Source organism: Triticum dicoccoides, chromosome 2A, assembly GCF_002162155.2.
Source record: "Triticum dicoccoides isolate Atlit2015 ecotype Zavitan chromosome 2A, WEW_v2.0, whole genome shotgun sequence".
NCBI classification, from domain to species: Eukaryota; Viridiplantae; Streptophyta; class Magnoliopsida; order Poales; family Poaceae; genus Triticum; species Triticum dicoccoides.
In genome coordinates, this window is record NC_041382.1 from 507,031,795 (window position 1) to 507,045,353 (window position 13,559).

Consider the following 13,559-nt stretch of genomic DNA (forward strand, 5'->3'; position numbering starts at 1 on the left):
AAATTGTAGTTTTGTCACACAAAAATTACTTCTGCCGTGAATCAAAATGCGTATAAGTTTGTCTCCTGACCGCCCGTAGATGAGATCCATACTAGTGCTGTTTTATAGTGTGAAGTGCTGTTAATTAATTTGCCATCCACCTCTCAGTTTATTGTTTAGTTTTGTACTCCCTCTGTAAACTAATATAAGAGTGTTTAGATCACTACTTTAGTATTCTAAACGCTCTTATATTAGTTTACGGAGGGAGTAAGCATTAGGATTTAGGACAGTCCCAATGGATCGTATGTCATCTTGTACTAGCATTTCATTGGTGTATGGATATAATTCTCCCTGTGGATCGTATTTTACTCAGCGAAGGACAGGAGTTCATCTATCTCACAAGTCACAAGTATATTTACTGAGGTCTAATCAGCTCAACTGGCACTATCACACGTACTGTAACAAGAAAAAGAAGAACACGATTAATTACTCGATGGATATTTTAATTAACTCTATCAAATCCAATCAAGAAGACGAATAAGCCGACGAGGAATCGAGTGAGGCAACGCCGGCAGCCATAGGTGTCATGTCCATGGGGTAGCTCCCGAGCACCCGCAAGAATGACGTGAACTCCTGGACCTCAGCAAGTGCATTCTGCACGCGCGGGTCGGCCAGGGAGGCCTGGAAGTCCACGTAGAACATGTACTCGAACTGCTTCGGGGCGGTGCCGCTGTCGGCATCGTCGGCAAGGCGGATGGGCCGGTGCGGCCGGCTCTCGATCTTGGTGAGGCTGATGTCACGGAAGGCGAAGGCGGAGAGCACCTTGAAGAGCACAGAGGTGCCCTCCTTGTCGTGCGCGAACACGATGCTGGTCTTGAATGGCCGGTCCATGCGCGGCACGATGGGCTCCCGGGCCAGCATCACGAACCGCGTGACGTTGCCGGAGTCGTCCTGGATGCCGTCGGCGAGCACCTCCATGCCGTACAGCTCGGCGGCGCGGGAGGACGCGATGGCAGCCGTGTCGCGGAGGCTGTTGGCGGCCACGTGCTCGGCGGCGCCGGCCGTGTCGTCGAAGGCCTCGCGGGCAGCGTTGAGGCCGGGCATGCGGGTGAGCGTGTGCTCGCACTGCGCCAGCGCCTGCGGGTGGCTGATGACGCGGGTGATGTCCTCCTTGCGCACGCCCGGGAGCACGAGGAGGCAGTGGTGCACGGGGAGCTGCACCTCGCCGACGATGTGCAGGCGGTGGCGGAGCAGGAGGTCGTAGTTGCGGTGGATGCTGCCGCCGAGCGAGTTCTCCACGGGGAGCACGGCGCGGTCCGCGATCCAGTTCTCCACGGCCTGGAACGCCACCTCGAACTGGTCGCACGGGATGGCGTCGGAGCCCGGGTAGGCTTTTCCGGACGCCTTCTCGCTGTACGCCCCAGGCACGCCCTGGTACGCCACGCGGAGCTCCGAGCCGTGCATGGGCGCCGGGGACAGGTCCGCGATCCGCAGGGGCGCCGGCAGGTGGCGTGCGCTGCCATCAACAGTCTCCAGAGGGATCAAGTCCAGCACCGCGCCGTTCGAAGCCGCCACCGCCAGCGCGAGGTGGCTGTTGGTGGAGTGGGGGGCGAGCGCGGCCACCTTGCTGGAGAGCACCGCGCAGCTGGTCAGCCACTCCGCCCTGTTCCCGACGACGGCGCCCTGCAGCGAGCTCCTGACCACGCCGCTGCCCCTCCTGGGAGTACGCCCCTGTAGCTTTGGGCTCTGCCCAATGTGCGCCTTGACAAAATTCACGACAGCCATGGCTAACCGACCACACCAATCAGCTCTTGATCCTCTGTTGCTATTGCTGCTAGAGTAACTAACGAGAAAACTGAAACTGGTAGCTGGAGCGGCTTCGAAAGCGAGAAGCTGAGAGGGGAATGGGATGTGGAAGGGCATATTATAGGCAGCCCTTGGTTTGGCGTGGGTCTCCGGTCCTTTGTTTATTCGAATGATTCAATCCACTCATGGGTGATGGCCCCCCGCGAGGCCGTGACAATGCATCTGCCCTGGCCCTGCTTCCGGGAAATAGGACAAAACATTATTATTCAGGCATACCCCACGTTTTTGTCGAAGAACAAGTTAAGATCCCCACGTTTGTGCATACGTTTGCTCCGGTGTAGAATTATGTAGTGTTTGGACTTGTATATATACCTGTAAACCACACTGAGCTTCGGACCAGTTTGGCGTTTCTGTGCCGGAAAAGTATAGTTTAGGAGACGTTGTGTGTTTGTAGTCTTAGAGAATGAAGGATCCCAAGCCGCTCAATTGTAGCACATGGTCGATGTTAATACTTTTTGTTATGGGCCGAGTTTAGATTTGACCACTTATGTTAATGCCAGTCGACCTCTTAATTCAACAATTGCAACCTGATTCAAACTTTACATTAGGTACCGAATTGATTTAGTCAAAATGGTATGAAAACGACGTGGCACCAATCTCACACACTATGCACGCAAAATGAAAAGTTGAAGAACTTTGTTAGAGCAGGTCCAGAGACCGTGTCCTCCTCGGAGCCGCGTACTCTGCCACATAGAGTCATGCCCGACCTGAAAAGGAGGTGTGAGACTGCAGTGAGGAGGTCGAGGAAGATGGTGGCACCCGAGAGATAGGTGGTAGTCGAGGAGGTTGAGGAAGATGGTGACATCGAAGAGATGGGAAATGCCAGGGAGGAGGAAGATATAACACTAGTCGGTGGGAGGAACAGAGTCCGAGAGAGGAATAGAGAGATATGAAGGTCGAGAGAGATTGAGGTGAACATTGCGTATGAATATTTTGATTATGTGAATTGTTGCTTTGTATCAAATTGTGTTGTGTAGATGTTGTGCCAGAACTAGTGGGGGATCGAGATTTAGAGAGTGGGTTGGAGTACACAAAGAAATAAATGGGAGGATCATTTGGTGTGTACACTCAAATGAGAATTGGATGAGTGGTATTTGAGGATTGAATTTGACTTGTTATTTAATACAAACAAAATACAATTATATTTTTAAGAATAATAGGGGAACACAAGAGAATTGTTTTAGATTGTTTGTGAGCTTTTTTGATTTCTAGTTTTCTTGTAATGTTTTTTAGTTTCCTTCCTTGCTACATTTTATCAATTTCCCTTTTTAGAGTCTTCTTTATTCATTTGCTTCTCGATCACTACATCACGCATATTTCAATTTAGTGAAGAAAAGAGGTATAAGGACACGAAACATGCGTTCCACCTGAGAGCACCTCTAGCAGATTAACGAAAATTGGACACTTGTGTACTTTTCCCCAAGGGTTTGACCTAAGGTTCTTTAATCCTCTCGGCGCGCCGTCGTGAGTTCCCCCCCTTTGGCTTATACCCGATTATCCCCATAATCCACACTCGCTCGCTCCCTTCCCCAGTCAGGTTTCTATCCAACCTTGGTTGGTGTCTCAAGCGGCCTAGGGTTTTGGGGTTTGAAGTTGGACCAAGATCGCGGGATCAGGGCAAATCTTGCAGAAAGTTCAGGATCGCGTGGGATTGGTGATGAAGATCAAAGCAAATTCCTGGAGCGACTGCACCTACAAGACAAGGAGATTGACGGTCTCATGTAGGAAGATGGAGTATATGCAACGGATGAGAAGCCCAAGTGGCTTTCCCTGGCCATATTGCTGGAGGGAAATAATTTTAGCCAGAGTCCTTTGGTTGCTACCATGAAGGGGCTTGGAACCCAACTCAGGATGTCGTGTGGAGAAGGATCATTCCAAACCTTTATCAGTTCAGTTTCATTGCTTGGCATATTGGAACAAAGCTATGCACCAAGGACTATGGGACTTTAAAGGATTGTCCCTTGCGATTGCTACGTATAATGGATTTACAAACCCTGAGAAGGTTAAGTTGTATTTTCTAGTGATTACTTTCTTTGGTGATCCAAAAATGGAGCATAAAGGATTCTTGCCTTTTCCCCATAGGTGACCCTGAGTTATCGAACCCATGGGAGGACGGTGCCCTTTAAGCTAGGGTCTCAAACAAGCTTTTTTCCAAAGAATTAAATTCAGCTTTGTACCGAATCGTAAATCAATTTGACATTGAAAGAACACTTATAGTAAAAATAGGCATGGTTACGAGGTTTTATGCTTACAATCATATATTTGTGTCAGGACCAGATATGGTCTTAATTTGTGCTCTGGAAGTCACCCATCAAGACGTTCTAGTTGAAGATTCATTTATCCAATTGAAGGCCCTATCCATCTAAATTATGTCTTGACCGGCACGCGTCCTGCATGAAGATTCATTTATCCAATTGAAGGCCCTATCCGTCACGCGAGGTTGCCTCGGTAATTACTGCAATAATCAGATAAATGCATTGGGTGTTTAATGACTACACCTCTTGAATCCGTGGTGACCCACAAGTATAGGGGATCAATTGTAGTCCTTTTGATAAGTAAGAGTGTCGAACCCAATGAGGAACAGAAGGAAAGGACAAGCGGTTTTCAGCAAAGTATTTTCTGCAAGCACTGAAATTGTCAATAACAGATAGTTTGATAGCAAGATAATTTGTAACAAGCAAGTAATAATAACTGTAACAAAAGTGCAGCAAGGTAGCCCAATCCTTTTTGTAGCAAAGGACGGGCTGGAACAGTCTCTGATAAAAAGTAAAACATTCTCGAGGACACACTGGAATTTCATGTAGTCACTTTCATCATGTTGGTTTGTTTCGCGTTCGCTACTTTGATAATTTGTTATGTGGGTGGACCGGTGTTTGGGTGCTGATCTTACTTGAACAAGCCTTCCACTTATGATTAACCCCTCTCGCAAGCATCCACAACTACAAAAGAAGAATTAATATAAACTCTAACCATAGCATTAAACATATGGATCCAAATTATCCTCTTAAAAAATAGCGCATAAACTAGGATTTAAGCTTCTGTCACTCTAGCAACCCATCATCTAATAATTACTCCACAATGCATTCCCTTAGGCCCAAAGATGATGAAGTGTCATGTAGTCGACGTTCACAAACACCACTAAGCGAATCACAACATACATATCATCAAAATATCAAATTCACATGATTGCTTGTAACATCACTTCTCCCGTGTCATCAAGAACAAAAGCATCTACTCACAAATCATAATCATGCTCAATATCAGAGGAGTAATAAATATCATAATGGATCTGAACATATAATCTTCCACCAAATAAACCAACTAGCATCAACTACAAGGTGTAATCAACACTACTAGTCACCCACAGGTACTAATCTGAGGTTTTGATACAAAGATTGAACATGAACTAGGGTTTTGAGATGAGATGGTGCTAGTGAAGATGTTGATGAAGATTGATCCTCCCAAGGTGAGAGGGTTGTTGGTGATGACGAAGGCGTCGATTTCCCCCTCCTAGAGGGAAGTGTCTCCGGCGGAATCACTCCGCCAGAGAGCAAAAGTGCTCCTGCCCAAGTTCCGCCTTGAGGCGGCGGTGCTCCATTCCAAAAGTCCTCTCCTTATTTTTTTTCTAGGTCAAAAGACCTTATGTATTAGAAGATGGGCATCAAAAGTGGTCCAGGGAGCCCATTACCCACGAGGGCGCGCTAGGGGGGGGGGGGAAGACACGCCATGGTGCCTAGTGGGAACCTGGGTGGCCCCCTCTGGTATTTCTTTTCTCCAATATTTTTTATATATTCCAAAATAATTCTCCATAAAATTTCAGCTCATTTGGAGATGTGCGGAATAGGTATCTCTAACATAGCTTTTTCAGGTCCAGAATTCCAGCTGCCGGTATTCTCCTCTTTGTGTAAACCTTATATATTATGAGAGAAAAGGCATTAGAATTACTCCACAAAGTGTTATATTGAATAAAAACACTATACATAACGGTAGGAAAACATGATGCAAAATGGACGTATCCTCCCCAAGCTTAGACCTCGCTTGTCCTCAAACGAAAGCCAATATCGAGAATCATGTCCACATGTTTAGAGAGAGAGAGAGAGAGAGAGAGAGGTGTCAATAAACCAAACTACGAACATAGTAGCATCATGATCATTATTATAATAGCAATAAACTTTATCATAAAACTTTTTATGAGCAAGTAACAATTCAACACAACATCTAAGTATAGTGAATAAACTTTCTTAAAAACTAACAAACTATGTTTTTAGTCAACTTTGCAACTGCAAATCATCATATTTCAGGAAGGGTCTCGTGTCGGAGCCTTTTGGCAAGTCCACATACTCAACCATCATTTAATCTTCTATGATTGCTAACACTCACAACATATATATGGAGCAGAAGTTTTAGTCGGATATATAGAAAGATAGAGGCTTATAGTTTCGCCTACCAACTTGGTACCTCAAGGGTGATGTCAACATAGTAACTCACGATCACTCATATCCAAGTGGATATATGTGCTTAGATCTTTCCCTACCACATGATGCTTGAAAAAGAGAAAAATAAAAAGGAATAGAGGAGAACACTATTGACTCTTGCATAAAAAGTAAATACATAAAAGTAAAAGATAGGTCCAGAATTTCAGCTGCCAGTATTCTCCCTCTTTGTGTAAACCATGCATATTATGAGAGAAAAGGCATTAGAATTACTCCACAAAGTGTTATATTGAATAAAAACACTATAAATAATAGTAGAAAAAGCATTAGAATTACTCCACAAAGTGTTATATTGATGCAAAATGGACGTATCAATCCCAGGATATGATTCGTGTTACCGTACTAAACATTTCTTTTCCTGATGTTTAGAATAACACTTCATGGTCTCCCTACCGTTAGCCTCTCCATAGTTCGTTCTCCAAGATCCTGGGTAGCTGCAGGGATGAAGAACGCGAACGAGCCAAGAGACACTACGAAATAATTTTATGTTACACATACGTGACATTAATTCAAACTCCTCCCATTGACACCTCCAACAAATACATCAGATTGCAAGGCCCTTGCCACAACCCATACCTTACCGATCTACTCACACATGGAGATCAGATCACATGAAGAACACATCATGAGGATAGATTGATTGGTAATATGTCTTACAATGGATGTCGTGTGTGACACACAATTATAAGTATGACTAGACTGGTGAGCACTATGCCGGTGGTGAAGGTTGTGTCTATGGAGCCGAGAAAATGGCGGCAACTAGGGTTGATGGAGATGGCCATGGTGCAGGTGTTCTGTGATCCCTTCTCTCTTGTTCTGTTATCCAATTGTAGTTGGACCCTTTATAAAGTTTGTTTACGGGGACAAGAGGCTTTGGTTTACACGCCATACAAAAGCTCATACGAGCGGGCGCAGTCGCATGGAACGACGTCTTTTGCTTTGTTTCTTCTGGTGTGCCTTCCACTTGATCCCCTCTATCTCAAGTTTACTCCTTTCCAAGTATTGGCTTAATTTCGTCCATAAATCGCCCATTTCCTTTGAAAAAAAATAAAGAAAGGATTTTTGGAATCTTATGCATTCATTAGTCATTAGTGGCAATATTGGAGCGAATATATCGACTTTAATGAAATACATCGGTTTAAACTCAAGTTAGAGGAGTGTAAAAATTAACACCCATCAACTCCCCCAAGCTTAAACTTTATTGTTGTCGAGCAACATAGAGAGAAATCCGAATTATAAGAAACTCACTTGTTTAAACCGAAATAAGGAGAAGGTTTTGGTTCACTTGCGATCAATACACCTAGATAGCCCTTCTCTTCTTGACCTGAAAACTTAGTATAGTTGTAGCGGTGGCATGGTTATTATGCAAGTGTTAGTGAAGCAAAGATAATCAACAGCTGAGTTTATCTCTTTTGATGCAAGCTCCTCGAAAGTCATTAACCCACAAATTTTTGCACGCACTCATGCATCTTGCATGCAAAAAAGTTTCTGATTTCTTTTTTTTTCTGCTATTTATTTACTGTTTGCCGGGTGCAGATGAGCCCAGATACCGTTTTGAATTATCATAGAGAACACTAAAATATTTCCTCCATCTCAAAATGTAAGACTTTTTTTTGACATAATGATAGTGCCAAAAACGTCTAACATTTCGAGACAGAGGAGTATATACTTGGAAACCTCAAGAAGAAACTGAATTTATTTTGACTGTAGAAAACAAGAATGAGTACAAATGTACACCACATTGTATAAACCCTCCGCCAACCTAACCTTCCCCTTTTTTTACTAAAGATGCAATTCATTCTTAGTCAATAGCCATATTTTTCACGCTGGCCGCTAACTGTGTCAATCTATAAGAAGGTGTTGAGAAGAAACTGGTCAGGAAAAATATAACAAAGTTTGATAAAAGAACAAGCCTGCGACCAAACGAGACAATCTGCTAATAAAGTATAACGTGTCACATCGGCAAGAATAAAACAAACAGTACTACTAACCACAAACACCAATCATCACTTATGCCAGAGTTTGACGGTTGAGACATGAATGCGTCAAGTTTTCTTAAAATCACTGATTTAGCCATCTGCAGTTAAGGCAAGGCAGATAGGAGGACCATTATGTGTGATCCCATGCAAGCCAAGTATCAATTTACCCCTTTTCTATTATTTTTTTGAAACGGAGGCAGATTACTTGCCTCATGTATTAATTAAGAAGACAATAGAGCGTTTGTTAAATGCCTAGAATTACAAAAGTTGTCATTCTCCCCGGCAGGGCTGAACCGGCAAAATCGGAGGCCCCTTGCAAAACTCTAAAATGGGACCTATCTTGCAGTACTAAACGTCTAATAGATGAAAAGAATAAAATCAACTTCAAGATTTTAGTATGACTAAATAGCAGGCTGAAAGCAAAACCGAAAGTCAAGGGATCATAAGATCACCAGTTATTGACGCAAAGACACTTAAAAATCCGGAGATCTAAAGATGGCATAAACTTTCCTTGCCTCCAGACTTCAGATGAATCAGGTCCTCGCTGCCGGCTGGTGTTCGGTCGGTCCTGCCCTCCTGTGTCCCGTATCCAGACTCTTGAAAAGGATCTACCACGTTCGATTGAAACTGAAGTACTGATTACTGAACTGCTCGACCATGGATTCAACACCAAGGAAAGAGGACTGGAGCAGTCAGTCAGTAGCCCTAACCTGCCATGTCGAGTGATGGCCGCCAGCGCCAGACGAAGAGACGAAAGAACCCCTCGTCGCTTCGCTCGTCTCGATCTAATCGAGCGATGGCCAGATCGAAGTTTCTTCACGCGGGCCAGATCGAAGGTTGAATCACTTAAAAAGCCCATCTATACAGAGGAGTAGTACATGTGCATAAAATTTTTGGGGCCCTTGAAAATGGGGGGCCCTGTGCGGGCGCACATGTCACACCCCCTTGGGCTCGGGCCTGCTCCCAGGACGATGTTCCCTATATTTTTTTGGCTCCCACAGCCACCCAAAAAGATGCTTCAAGTTTAATGTTGTTGAGCAAAATTGTTGACGGTGAGTACTTGTTGCAAAAGATATGCATTTCTTTCATTCCAAATAGACCAAAAAATTAGCATGGTTAAGCGATCACAAACTTTGCAATTTTGGATGTTTTGCCGGAGCGGTTGATTCATCAATCCTTCACCTTTTGCTCAAGATCCATCAATCTTATTTATAAAATAGTTGTAGCTAGTTAAATATGTACCGGATTATGTGCGATCCTACGCAAAAATCATGGCTCGCCGTATAGCCAGTGAAGAATTGGGGTCATGTTCACGATCAAACTGTCAACTTAAGGGACGTGACTTGTCTGTTTCCCGCGCGTGCGTCCATCCATGTTCCCGTATAAATGGTTTAATTTGATTGGAACAAAATAAGGCCTGGCCCCATCCCCTTAAAATTAGAGGGAAGATGATTAGATTAGAAAAAAAAAAGAAAAAAAAACCGTAAGATGAAATGGAAGCATGGATGAGAGCATGGAAAAGTAGCAGGCAAGCCGGATCCTAAACTTAAGCACTCAGTGTGCTCTCCGCTACCACAACAGGTTGTATAAACATGCGTCCACCACTTGATCCAACTAATCCTGTTTGTCTTCGCCATCAATGATAGCCGTGCCAAAAACCGTCAAGTTACGGCAAAAATATCCATGAGTCCGTCTCCACTTGCTTTGCTTAAGAGGTACTCTCTCTATTAAGAATTAAAAAACATCTCCAAAAACCTGTTATTTTGAACTTGTGATTGAAACCCTACGAAACTACCAATTGTCGCAAAAAAAGAACAATTATGTCCCAAAATAAGTGTCTCAATATTAATACAATTTTGTGTTAAAATTAGTACAAAGTTAAGATACTTATTTTGAGACGGAGTGAGTACTACCGAAGTGACTATGCTATCCATCAGTACCTCAGTTCAGTAACAATTGTGTTTGCTATGCTACTTTATCATTATATCTTATATACTATTTCCCCGTCTAGAAATACTTGTCCTAAAAATGGATAAAATGGATATATCTATAACTAAAATAAGTCTAGATATAATTATTTCGAGGACAAGTATTTTCGGACGGAGGGAGTACTTAAAAAAACGTAAGGTTTCTATTTCACATTTTTTTCTCACCATTCCTTTGTTCAACCTTCCATTTATATAATAATCAGTCATCTTAATTTACTTACCTTTTGAACCAATTTCATTTTAATTTACTTACCAAATTTCTAATCAAAATATAAGATAATTCACGGCTAGAATTTGAAACATTTATTTACACAATCATATTATTATTGACATGTAAATTACAAGCTAACATACTAAAATATTTATATTCCGTTGCAACGCACGGGCATTGTTCTAGTATATTTATATTTATACTACTTAAAAAAATATAAGGTTTTCGTTTCACGTTTCTTCCCACCACCCCTTCGGCCAACATTCCCTATATAATAATCAATCACCTCAAATTACTTATCTTTCAAACCAATTTCACTTTAATTTATTTACCAAACTTCTGATCAAAACATAAGGTAATATATTTACTAAATTTAACAACATAAATTTTAACAACAAAGTCTTTAATCTCAAACAAGTTGAGGTAGGTTAGAGGTGAAACTCATAAGATCTCGCAACCAACTCATGGCTCTAGCACATGGATAGTAAGCTTCCACGCACCCTTGTCCATAGCTTGCTCTTTGGTGATACTCCAATCTTTCAGGTCTCTCTTAACGGACTCCTCCCATGTCAAATTAGGTCTACCCCACCCGCTCTTGACATTCTCCGCACGATTTAGCCGTCCGCTATGCACTAGAGCTTCTGGAGGCCTGCGCTGAATATGCCCAAACCATCTCAGACGATGTTGGACAAGCTTCTCCTTAATCGCGACCCCAACTCTATCTCGTATATCATCATTCCGGACTCGATCCTTCCTCATGTGGCCACACATCCATCTCAACATACGCATCTCCGCCACACCTAACTGTTGAACATGCCGCCTTTTAGTCGGCCAACACTCAGCGTCATACAACATTGCGGGTCGAACCGTCGTCCTGTAGAACTTACATTTTAGTTTTTGTGGCACTCTCTTGTCACAGAGAATGCCAGAAGCTTGGCGCCACTTCATCCATCCGGCTTTGATTCGATGGTTCACATCTTCATCAATACCCCCATCCTCTTGCAGCATTGACCCCAAATACCGAAAGGTGTCCTTCTAGGGTACCACCTGGCCATCAAGGCTAACCTCCTCTTCCTCACACCTAGTAGTACTGAAACCGCACATCATGTACTTGGTTTTAGTTCTACTAAGCCTAAACCCTTTCGATTCCAAGGTAATATATTTACTACTTAAAAAACGAAGGTTCTTGTTTCACGTTTCTTCCCACCACCCCTTCGTCCAACATTTCCCGTATAATAATCAATCACCTCAAATTACTTATCTTTCGAACCAATTTCACTTTAATTTACTTACCAAACTTCTGATCAAAACATAAGGTAAATCACGAGCAGAATTTGATAAACATTTATTTACACAATCGCATACTATGGGCGGGTAAATCACTTCTGATCAAAATATAAGGTAAATCATGAAAAAAGATGAACATTCATTTACTCAATCACATATTATGGGCAGACATATCCCGTGCAATGCATGAGCATTGTTTAGTTATTATAAATATATCCAATTCAGAGCTTGAGCTCATCTACACCTTGTGAATAGTAAATCAAAATAAATACTAAAAAATAAAAAATAAATGATTTTTGTGGCGAAAGATGTTTGAGTGTGTCAGTGCGTGAGTCCGTGTGGAAGATGTTTCAACAAATTCAACATCTGAGTAGCTCTCGGCAAAAAAAACAGGTCCGAACAACACAAAACAGTAAGGGCATGTACAATGGTGCTATCTTAGGAGTGTCACTTAGGATAAATGATGAGATGGAGGAGAGAGAACTCATAAGAAAAGGCTTGTCTTCTCTTATTTAAGATAAGACAAGAGATGATCTCTTAGCATAATTTGTCTCATCATGTTTTAAGGAATTGCTAGTTATCAAAGATAAGGCTAAGATATAACCCATTGTAGACATGCTTTTTTGTCATCTCTAAAATACATGTAAGACTTAAGATAAGACTATCCTATCAACCATTGTACATGCCCTAAACCCTTTCACAGACCGGAAATTTGTTTTTTTTTTCTGAGAGCTACTCAAATGTCCAAATGCTCTGAAAATTTGGCATGAACATCACACACTCAATCATATTTCACCACACACAAAAAATTGTTTGAATTTTCTAGTAATTTAAATGAAATTGTTGTTTACTCCCGGGCTCATCTGAGTCTGTGAGCCAAAATGCGATGAGCCCAGGAGCCAAAACACCCTAGAAGGTGGTTCTACATTGGGCAGTCCTTTTTTGCTTTGTATGACATCTGATTCCATTTTGTAACAAACTATGCAGTATTATCTGAATTGGTTGCCTTGCGCACTGCCCACTGACGGTTGCTTTTCATTCCTTTGTTAGATCGACCACTTTCTAAATTTGTATGATACTGTATCTTTTTCTCTCTTTTTCCCCTTAGAGCATCTACAACCACAAGTCCTCCTATCAAATTTCGGTCCCAGTCCGCGGACACTGAACGGACAAAAAATAGCTTCTTCACAATCGGATGCATCTAAACTGAATACTAAAATCGATATTACCTCATGCAACATTGTATGTAGCTAAACATAAATCATCGGACTACCAAAAGTTGACATGTCGTACTAACTACAAACAAAACGATGACCAGCGAAGTTCACCCATGGGCGCCCTTGATCTTCCTGTCTTCCTTGCCGTAGTAGCGGTCAAAGAAGTAGGAAGGATCGAGGCGGGTCTGCTCTTTGTCGGAGTTGTCTGACCCGCTGTCGTCCTCGTCTTTCTCCTCCTTGGGCGGCAGTCCGGCCATGGTGCGGACCGCCCATGTTTGGTCTTTTGCCATTGCCTTGACCACTCTCCTCCGTCGCTACTCAGCTATGCAGGCATGGAGGAATTCCTTTGAGCCGCACCACGGGCTGCCGAAGCCTCCTCCGCGTCACGAATTGTCGTGGCCGCCCGCGTCGCGAGGGCTGCGACAGCCGCCTCCACTTGAAGCTGCGCCCGAAGCCTCGCTTGGCGGGCACGCCACGCCTCCTTTTAGGATTCGTGTCGGTTCATGGAGGCACAAATGGCCTCCGTCTTGGTGCCTGGC

General features: G+C 43.2%; 1 protein-coding gene across 1 annotated transcript; it reads right to left on the minus strand.

The window, feature by feature from the left end:
* Window positions 1-371: 371 nt before the first annotated feature.
* On the minus strand, window positions 372-1,855 carry LOC119355055 (arogenate dehydratase/prephenate dehydratase 6, chloroplastic-like). Its single transcript, XM_037621837.1, has one exon. It carries the CDS (start codon window positions 1,762-1,764, stop codon window positions 505-507), a length of 1,260 nt encoding a protein of 419 aa, XP_037477734.1. The 5' UTR covers window positions 1,765-1,855; the 3' UTR covers window positions 372-504.
* Between the last annotated feature and the right edge of the window lie 11,704 nt (window positions 1,856-13,559).

Bases quoted from the DNA above. Each gene is read 5' to 3' on its own strand.
- LOC119355055 (XM_037621837.1), bottom strand. From the start codon at position 1,764: ATGGCTGTCGTGAATTTTGTCAAGGCGCACATTGGGCAGAGCCCAAAG.